General features: G+C 34.7%; 1 protein-coding gene across 2 annotated transcripts; it reads right to left on the bottom strand.

Annotated features, from left to right (window-relative positions):
• Window positions 1-9816, bottom strand: LOC122031900 (7-dehydrocholesterol reductase-like). 2 transcript variants are annotated; one of them, XM_042591120.1, is made up of 13 exons: window positions 9530-9816; window positions 7917-8139; window positions 7153-7208; window positions 5959-6061; window positions 5806-5871; window positions 4195-4308; window positions 3323-3449; window positions 2874-2974; window positions 2620-2745; window positions 2458-2522; window positions 2208-2289; window positions 2033-2115; window positions 1-387 (listed from the first exon to the last, which is right to left on the bottom strand). In XM_042591120.1, exons 1-13 carry the CDS (start codon window positions 9790-9792, stop codon window positions 321-323), a joined length of 1476 nt encoding a protein of 491 aa, XP_042447054.1. In that variant the 5' UTR covers window positions 9793-9816; the 3' UTR covers window positions 1-320. The 2 variants fall into 2 exon arrangements, with proteins under 2 accessions (XP_042447054.1, XP_042447055.1); XM_042591121.1 differs by lacking the exons at window positions 1-387; window positions 2033-2115; window positions 2208-2289; window positions 2458-2522 and adding an exon at window positions 2527-2547.
• Window positions 9817-10825: the final 1009 nt, after the last annotated feature.

The following is a 10825-nucleotide window of genomic DNA, read 5'->3' as shown; positions in this document are numbered from 1 at the left end:
TAGCATAATATAGCATTGCATAAACCTTATGAATGCATAAACGGTAAACAACGCCCCATTAAAATTGGTTTGCCGAGGCTTGCATTTTAGCATGCCGCATATGGTACAGGGATGACTCACAGGGATTGATCCTGGGATGGATTGACGGGGACGCTGGAGACGAGCGTATTCATCTTTTGCCACAAAGGAATGACTCACAGGGAGCAGCACATCTTGTTACATAAAATTGGACTGCGGGGATACCGCTTTTATTATCTAATTTATCTCAGCGTGCATGAGCTAAGAATTTAGCCATGTTGATCCAACCAAGCAAAAAAAACCTAATAGATCCCGGGTAAGACCCTATGTCGCACCTTGTTGCAGTACGTCTTCCAGTATTTTCCATACCTGTCGCAAGTAAGAATACATCGACATTTACAATGGATCAAGTATTCGACATTTACAATGGATCAAAGTTAAAATAAGAAATGAATGTAAGCTGACCGATTAGGATTCAGAAACAGCTGATAGATCAGGATTCAGAAATGGTTCGTGGCATTCAAAGACAGATGGAATTAGAAACTTGTAATACATCATTGCCACAGATGCATAATCCAAGTCTTTACCAAAAAGAAATCATATAAAGTTCCAAGGATAGTCACAGAAATTGTGAAATTCTACACTAGCTGACTAGCATACTAGTAGGGAAAAAGATGAAAATTTGCAACCATTTCCATGACTTGTTTCCTTAAAATTTTGAATGCTCATATGATGTTAGCATATTATTAACGATAAGCAACCTAAAAATATGTTTTGGAAGAAACCATTGTTGAAATTCATATTAGAAACAAACTGTTTCTTGGGTGCAAAGGGTCTAACTTTCAAAGTCAGCTCATGAGGGTGCGTCAAAGACTTCAGAGGGGAATGACAAGGGACTATAACTTGGGAAAGTACTTTTGTGGCATTTGAGGAAGGCAATGAGTAGCGAAAATAGCCAGGAGGTTGGCAGTGTAGATGTTGATATAATGTTAGCATGGTGGATAGTGGTGGCTTTTGAGGATAAAATAGGAGCACCATGAAGACGTGCAGAACATTGTGATATCTAAGGTAATATAAAACTTGCAATAGATAGCCAATTAAGTGATAAGGAGTCCTGTGATAGTGCAATTGTAAAGTGGGAGAAAGCATGCAGGGATTTAGAGCTATGAATTGGTTGAGAGAAGTTGCAAAAATAAAAATTCAGGTTGAGAAAAGGATAAGAAAAAGAAAAGAAGAGGACGTACTGGGCCTACTGGCACACCAACCCATGAACTCCCCATGAGGGATTGAACAACAAAAAATCCTTTACTGAGGATTCAATCTGCTTTGATTCGTAATGGCACACCAAACCCATGAACTCCCCTTGAGGGATTGAACAACAAAAAAATCCTTTTCTGAGGATTTGATCTGCTTTGGTTCCAAGTTGAGAGAGGAAACTCTAGTATTATAATGAAAAATAGCAATTACAAAGACTCAGTATGACACTTGAAGATATAATACCCCAATATTAGGCTGAATTATCAACTCTAGCATGATAAAATACTGTCAACTCCACAGTATGGTTTAAGACAGTGAAAAAGGGCAAGTAGAAAAACAAATACTGTATTAGTCATGCTGGTTCTTTGCACTTTCCTTACTGTCAAATAGTGGGAAGATCCTCATTACAATTAATTTTGGAAAATCAGTTTCAAAATTTGCAATTCACAAATTTCTTTATTACTCAAAGGGAAATAATCTACCCATCAACAGGATTTAATTGACAACTCTGTGGAGTTCCAATCCACAAAGTTCTCACTGCTTACAATACCTAAAGATGCCAACCATTTGGACTTGATGGAAATTTTCTTTTCAGCAGTAACATATAAAATAGAAACCTATCTATAAGTGGGCTGGAAAATAATATGTATAATTATTTAGTATGTCAATTTCATTAATTCAGTCAGCATATTTTTTAAGTCTTAAATGAAAAAAATGAAATATGAAAACAACATCATAGAGTATTTTTATAGCTTACTTGGTCGAACATCGATCATCATCCCTTGTTGCACGATCCAAGAGCAGCATGGTGAGAAATATCACATAGAAATAAGGTAGGAACTGCATTAGTAGAATCAAAAGTCAGATAAAAACATAAAACCCAGAGGCAAAGAATGTTAATACAAGATAGAATATATCCAACAAAGACTTACATGGTTAAAAAGTGCTGGCACACTCCAAAAGAATGCAGCTAATATCTCGGGCACGTAATGAAAGTGACGAGATAGACCCCACCTGCCCATTATCTCATAATTAATAATTTATTGGAAGTTTGTTTTGTAACCAAATTTCGCTATCATAAGACAGAGTTTAAAGTTTTTTTGGTACTAAAGGTGAAGTTATGTGGAAAAAATAATTATAAATCATCTTATTTTGCAGATTGCCTATACACGAAATACTGACCATCCAGAAGACAGGAGAAGGCTAGTTTTCGTCTCGCCTTTCTCAGTCTTATACGAAGCAACTATCTGTTCGAATCAATACATTTCAAATCTTTAAAAGAAAATTACAAAACCCAAAAAAAAAAAAAATCACGTAAGAGGAGATGCTGCGTAAGCCTGTAACCTTTGATGGAGCTTTCCCCCAAATCAAACACTTCCCATTGGTTCTGCGGAACACTTGCTTTTGTCTATCACAATCGTAATTAACATAGATGCAAAGAAGTCCCGATGCAAGTATGAGAAGTGCAAGCTGGAGAGATAATCAAAGATTAAGCTACCACAAAAGATGTTTCATAATTGCTGGTAAAAGAAAGTTATAGAAGAGGTATAAGATTATGCTGGTTGTCCACTGGTGAAATTTGAATATATAGAACATACTTGAGTACCAAGATGAACAGGATGATTAACAAGGTACATCCCTGGAGAAGTATAGATTGAGGGAACCCATACCAAGCATCCCCAACAGATGTAGAATCCAGCTGATAGAAAAGTGCAAGACAAAGTTAAACTTGTGCGGGAAGCTTAAAATGAATTATGTTTCAAACTCTTATAACTCAAAGATCTGTAGATATTAGATTGTAATGATTAGAGAATGTTGCTGATATTTAATTAGAAATGTGTTCTATTGAATGAGGTAATAAAAGTTAGTATTGAGCTGACAAACTTTATGTAGTATGTTTATTGACCAATAATAGATAATGAATGAAAACTAAAAGATAGGTAATTATCCTGTTCCTAGTTCAGTTACGATGTGCAAAAGCATACAAATCAAACACATATTTATAGAAACTAAAGAAACATAATGAATTACTTGATTATATACCAACCTCTATCATGTGCTATATCCATAGTGCACCAGTACCCAGCTTCCCACCAGAAGAATTTAGTGATATAGACAAGCATCAACACAGTATTCACCAGCATGGAATCGGATACTCCTCCATTCATTTCATACTGCACGTAAAATTTTATTTGAAAACAGATGACTAAATTCAACATGCCTATGAGAGAGAACTTGTTAAATGTTCATTTGTATGTGCATTTATCCTTTTCCTCTTGTCTTTCAATCCATATATCAGTGAATTAACTAGAAAATTCTTTAAGGTTTTGCTTCAAATAATCTCTCAACTGTACAATCTTCTGTTATTTTTGTCCTTCTCATGTTTCCACTAATACCTACAAACATGTTCACCTTTTCCTTATTGGTTATTGTAGTTTTATGAAGCATGGTGGCATGGGGGATGGGAGAATTGCCTGACTAAAAAGACACCTTTGAACACTGATTTTGGGAAGATTTGGACAACTGTCACTCTCTTGTAAGCCACCAAAATTTCTTTTAACCTGTTGGCGTTGAAGCTGGACCATTGATGGAGTTAGGCTAAGATCAATTGACTTTTTAATCCTAAGTGAGTAATGCCTACAGGAACGTATGAAACTTATAGCCGTTCCAAAAAAAAAACATACTGTAGGCCAATATTTGAAGGAAATGTAACTTAAACAAAGAGGGAAAATTAGAAATATTTCCCACAATCGCCCAAGATTAAAAGCATGGAGACAGACAGCGGTATAGTCCGCGTCTTCTTCGTTGAATTTAATTTCCTTATTATTGCTCTAGATGCTGCTTGATATATTAATGCTTTCCTCATATCCTTACATATTTATCAAAAGCGTCAAGAACACATGTAGAGATAATAATAACCTGTTTGATGCAATATGTGATAGCAAGAACAGCGCAGGACATCATACCAAATCGGCAGTTTGTAAAAACCTTGATATCAAAGTTCTTACCGATACGAGGATATAGTTCCATGCCCTGCACAAGGAAAAAAAATCCAGAAATTGTATAAGCTGCAACTTGCATTACATTGAAAGGAAAACACTGAGTAATCCATTTGCTCCATATAGTAGATATTAAAACATGAAATAGAACTTGCCAAAATAACGGCACATAGATAGAAACAAACAAGAAAAAGAAAGGCATATACCAAATGTTCGAGGAAAAAAGAAGTTGAACAAAAAAAAATGAAGAAATCAGTGGGCGGTAAGTGTTCAAGTATTACCAATTATCAAGTTTTATTCATAAGACAGAGGACTACTTTAACCTTGTCAAGATGCCCTACCCCACATAAGGTTTCTAGTGCCATATCCACATTTCAGTGACTGTACTTCTCCATGCAAAAATATTAAAGAAATCACTGGAAGGCAAGTGTTTAAGTACTACCAAAAAAACAAGCTCTATTCATACAAAAGGATAGCTATTTTGATCTTGTCAAGATGCCCTACACCTAAGGTTTCCTCTGCCATGACCTCATCTGAGTGAATGTTCTTCATGCAAAGAAACAAATTAAAGAAAGAAACCAGTGGGAGAAAGTGTTTGAGTATTGCCAAGAATCAAGTTTTAAACATAAAAAGAAATGACTATTTCAACACTGTCAAGATGCCCTACTCCCAAGTCCCAACACTAAACTGGGATGGAGCTCTAGAAATTGACAAGTTTTGGAACGCTAACACTAGCTTTAAAAGCCCAAATAGAGACCAGGCAGGAAAACTATTCCAGTGAGTCATTCTCAATTGACTTCTGATAGTGAAATTCACTGGGTATTCTTTCTAATGAGAGCTAGAATGTGGTTAATAAAATTAGAGAGGGGATATTCTAATTCTTTTTTTCAAGAGTAAATATCCTGTATGTACAATTATATAAGATTCCATCATCGCAGTAAAGAAAATCCTATTATTGCAACAAAAATATAGATATGTATATGCATAATGGTGGAGGCGGTGAGACCAAGTATTTCCATGATGGTATAGTATATATGGCAGAAGGGGAGCCTTGTCGCAATGGCAAAATTGTTGCATGTGACTTTGAGGTCTCAGGTTCGAATTAAGGAAATAGCCTCTTGCGAAATAATGCAAGGTAAGGCTACGGTTTAAAATTCCAAAATTTCTATTTCATATAATTTCACATAATCATAAAATTATGCGGCCACGCAAACACAATTGTATAAAAATAGTGATACATTTGTGTGTAACTGTAAAGATATTTACTATCAAACAGTGCGATCACAAATTTAAGCAACAGCACATAACCTGCCATGATTAGAAAGCAATGATTAAAACATAAATCAACAAATTCATTGTAATATGTCCAATGCTTTTATGCAGAACATTTGTAAGAAGCACCCTCCCATATTCTGTAATATCTAAATTTAATCGGCTACATCATGCAGATTATTTTATGTGTAATCAGTCAAGAACAAACAATGACACAACAACTCAGTAAATGACGTCTATAAGTGTTAAGAAACCTTACCCAATAAAAATCAATTATAAAATTTCCTGATGAACCAGAGTCAGAAGAAGATGGTGCCAAATGACCCTGTGGAGAACAAAAATCATCAGAAATTAGGAACCGAGAATAGTAATAACCATATGAAAAGCTAGATTGAAATTGGCCTAAGCTCACTTTCAGGTATAACAAAATGCAGAACACTAAGCTTCCCATAATAAGTGCTGAATAAATTTCTCCCAGGTGATCATACACAATTGCAGGGTTGAAGATTTCAAACCTTCAAAGACAAGTCAAGGAACACTAATCATAGTTAGAAGTTAAATAGTGTCAGAATAAAGAGAAATACAGGTGAATTTCTAAATCATACAAAATCCTACAGATGCTCAACAATACCCAAAATTACGAAATTAAAGCATTTAATTACATACTAGAGGTACTGGAACATGTGACCACAACCACATTTTAAAAATACATTTTCATGTTGCTAATTGCTACAAAATGCATCCAGAAATGCACATGTGGTGTTTCATCATATTGCATAAGATGCATAAGCAACTCATCATCATCAAATCATATTTATCCCAACCATTTACAGTAAGGTGCATGGATCTTGTCCTTCCATTAAGCTCTATGCAAAGTTCAAAGTTAGAGAATTGTTTTAATTATGTTAACAAAGTTTTCTTTCTTTCCCTCTTCCCCTTACACCTCCAACTCTAATTAATCCAAAAAATTGAGACAAACATGACCTGTTGTACGATGAAGGTATTGAGTGCATATGTACCTTGCTAACAATATTCAGTATTTGACTACATGACCTCATGCTGCTGCATACACTTTGTAAGACCTTGATCATAAGTACATGCCATATAATATTAAACTCCATTTGAAAAAGTGTCATACTTACAGCCAATCAAGTTGTGTGTGTGTGTGTGCGCGCATGTGCGTGTGTGTGTGTGTGAAGGGGCAACCCGGTGCACGCAACTCTCACCAATGTGAGTCCTGGGGGAAGAGTCTATTATACACCATCTTACCTTGCATTGCAAGAGCTCGTTTCCACCCCATGACCACCAAGTCACATGGTAGCAACTTTACCATTGCACCAAAACTCCCCTTCTTAACTTACAACAAAGATCAATAAAAGCAATCTCCTTCTTAACTTGCATTTTTACAACAACAACAATAACCAAGCTTTATCCCACAAGGTGGGGTCGACTTTCTTAACTTGCAGTTTTAAAAGACAAAAATTGAAAAATAGAAATTTCCAGTTGAAGATGAAGAATTTGGAGAAAAAACATAGTGATGTGAAGAAAATCAGATACTTAGTGAATCATACAGATCTAGCACTATAAATAATTTCAAAACACTCACCACCAAAGGCTGATATAAGTTACTAATGTTACAGCATAAGCTAGTAGGCCATTTGCCTGCAATAAAAAAAAAAAGAAATAAATTATGTCAACGATGACCTCATACTGTCTAAACTGTATAGTCCGTCCTAACTATTTGGTACCAAATTACATAAATCTTAGTTCATCATTTGAATCTATGCAAGATTATATTATCAGCAACATTAAGATATCTTACATGACTTTTAATTGTGTCGATTAAAGTTCACTTTGGACCATTAAACCATCATAACATACTTTCTTTCATTTTAGAATCTACTAGAACTACACTTAGCTGTGCATGGATAGTAGACCATATATCCATCTTAGCATCTCATCTCTACTATATTAACTTTTCTAATACATTATTTTCTAAGTATGTGGTAGACTAATGCATCACATATCTCTATATAAATGATGGATCTTACCATAATTTCAGAAAATTTTCTTTTAAGCCTTAGATGTACATGATGATCACAAATGACTCCAAATAATTTTCATGCTATAGAGTTCAGAACACCACCCACAACAACACACATAATCAGAAACTCATATGTATAACTTCACAGAAATACCATTGTTTTATATCAATGGTAATTGACCACAAACAGGGGCCTCCACTGAAAGTAGCGGGAAGTATTTATAAGATCAAACAGCGCTTTAACTTTATATATATTCTTTAAACAAAAGGGACGGGAACAGCATGTTTGAGGTGTGATGTGTTTCTTAAGGTTAATTAACACAAACCTTGTAGACAGGTACATTCCCAGCAGAAGATATAGGACCTTCAACCCTCTTCCCAGGAAGCGCAAGCTGGAGTATGGCTTCAAAAGCACCAAAACAAGCAATTATTTTCCATGCAATGGGGGAAGGTGCAGGGCAGATATCCTTGAGACCCTGTAATCCATGTTTCTCAACATATTCAAAGGTTTGCAGGACTGAGCCATTGGCATGAACCATTGTATACCATCTGCAACAAAGAGCAATGGCATGAACAGAATGATTACCGCATGTAGGAAGTCATAAGATACTCAACTTATTCTTAAGAGCATAACGATATTAATAAGAAGAGGACAACTGTACAGGGAATAAAGATAGCTATCCATTAATGGAATAGATCAAAAAGTGATCTGACCACTTGAGTAACTTTGACAATTGATTATAAAGAATTTTATACAACTTTTACAACTAAGAAACATTAAGAATTATCTAGTTGCACATGAGTAAGATCTTAAGCTAACTACATTCCTGATTAACTAAGAAATAACAATAAAGATAAAGTTATATGCCCAAATAATCGAAACATGAGCTTGATAAGGAATTAAACCTCTTAGTTGTAAATAAATAAACTAATATTATAAGTATATGATTTGCTGCAAAAAATGCCTATTTACACAGTTATAGTCTGAGGATTTGCAATCATCAATAATATGCCTCAAATTTATTCTTTAACTAAAGAATAGGTAGTTCGATTACTTAGGATGATTATATCATAGAACACTTGTTAGACAAAAGAAAATGAAAGAAACGAAGAAACTGTTATACTGTGCCATTTCAGCAAAGCCAAGTAAATCAACCAACAGCAATAGAGATTTCAAGTTGAGGCTGAGTGCATGTTCAATGGACATCCAAGGCAACTGAAAGGCACCACGAGAAATAATTTATACTTGTTCTACTAAAAGAATGGACAACAAGGCAACGTACATACTATACAAACACGAAAAAGATAGAAACTCAAAATGTATTACTACAATTATAGTATTTTCCAAAAAAAAAAAAAACAGCCCTGAATTGCAGCTCATTCCTTTTCTCAAAATCCTGAAGTGCAAGAATAGCGTTGATTTTACATCACCAAAATAAACAGAAATAAGAAACGAGTTTCAGAACTAAATTTGATAGTTTATTTGGGATATTGCCGGCAATCCAAGAAAAGGGAAAAGAAGAAGAATGTACGTTTGGAACAATCCAAAAGAAAGAGTAATAATGAGAAACACAATTATCTTAGTATCAACCAGGATAGAGATTTTGATAATCGAACATCCGCAAGCTGCGTCAAGTTTGTCACGAATGAGCAGGGAGGCGACATAGAAAACAAACACCGTATAAGAAATCATGGTATCATTGCTTTTCCCCATAGCCCATAGGTGCTCCCAAAACACACAGAAAAAGCAGGAATCAGTATAGGATAACACATAAAGTAGAACAAGCATGGATCCTGAATGTCAAACCACATGAATAATTTCCTCGAGATATCAAAAACTAACCAAGCGATCATACATAAGTAACCATTAAGAAAAGGGTTTAAAATCGCCGCCGCACGAATCTGAGACAGAGAGAGACAGAAAAATGAGAGATCTTACAGCAGGATGACGAAGGGAGGGCATAGCGTGAAAATCGAGATCATGAAAGTGCAAGTGACAAAAAGGGAGTGCACCGTCTTCGCTTCCCCCATCTTCGTCGTCCGCCTGACTGCTGCTGGTGCAGATCGCTCGCTGTCACCGCGGAGATCTTTTATTTTGGAAAGCGCAGGGAAGACGACAGATTCATTTAAGACAGATGGAATGGGAATGGGGAATGGAAAAGGAATGAAATTATGGATGCCACTACGCTTTAGGGTAACCATAATCCATGTCAAAATGCAAACCCATCATTTTTATAAACTCTTTCCATAATCATAAACCTCAAAAAATAATTTTATACTGAAACACACTAATTCACACATCATTATATGCCTTTTTTTTTATTTACTATCTTTATTTATAATATTTATTTATTTTTTGAAATGCGAAAAGGAATGGAATTATGGATGCCACTACCGTCATGTGCTTTAGGGTAACCATAATCTACGTCAAAATACAAACCCACCATTTTTATAAACTCTTTCCATAATCATAAACCCAAAAAAATAATTTTATGCTGGAACACGCTAATTCACACATCATTATATTCCTTTTTTCATTTACTATCTTTATTTATAATATTTATTTATTTTTAGAAAATAAAAAACAAGTGGTCGATAGTTACTATGCTGAACTCAATATCCAATTTTAGATACTAGTTCCTGAGTTTACAAAACTTAAAACAATTATATTATTATTATTATTATTGGATTTATAAAACCCAACTTCTTGAGTTTTGTAAACCCAACATTGTAGTCACTTTTATATCACTCTATTTTGGCAGGCGGACATGACATGAAAATTCATTATAATTCACTTAAAAAAATAAGGGTACGTTTGGTTTGTCCCATTTTCATTTTCATTTTATAAAAAACGTACATTTTTCATTTTTTAGAAAATGACTTTTCCACGTTTTTCATTTTCTTAGAAAATGATCTCTCATTTTCTTAAAAATAAACGTGGAAAACGCAAACCAAACGCCCCCTAAAATTTTAGGGATGAATTTTTTAAAAAAATTTCGTCGCAAAATTTTTTGCGATAAAAAAAAATTCATCCCAAATCAATCGTTGCTAAATTTTGCAATGGAAAAAAATAATTCGTCCCAAATTTTACGACAAACTATAATTTTCGTCACAAAATTTGTTGTAAATATACACCATAAAATGTCTTTAAATTTAGGACAAAAATAGATTTTCGTCCCAAATTAGGGACAAATTCTGATTCGTCCCGAATTTGGGACGAATTTTGGTTGGTCCC

The sequence above is a fragment of the Zingiber officinale genome, chromosome 11A (assembly GCF_018446385.1).
Source record: "Zingiber officinale cultivar Zhangliang chromosome 11A, Zo_v1.1, whole genome shotgun sequence".
Lineage (NCBI taxonomy): Eukaryota > Viridiplantae > Streptophyta > Magnoliopsida > Zingiberales > Zingiberaceae > Zingiber > Zingiber officinale.
Note: the sequence above shows the minus strand (reverse complement) of the source record. Positions and strands in the feature narration are given on the sequence as shown.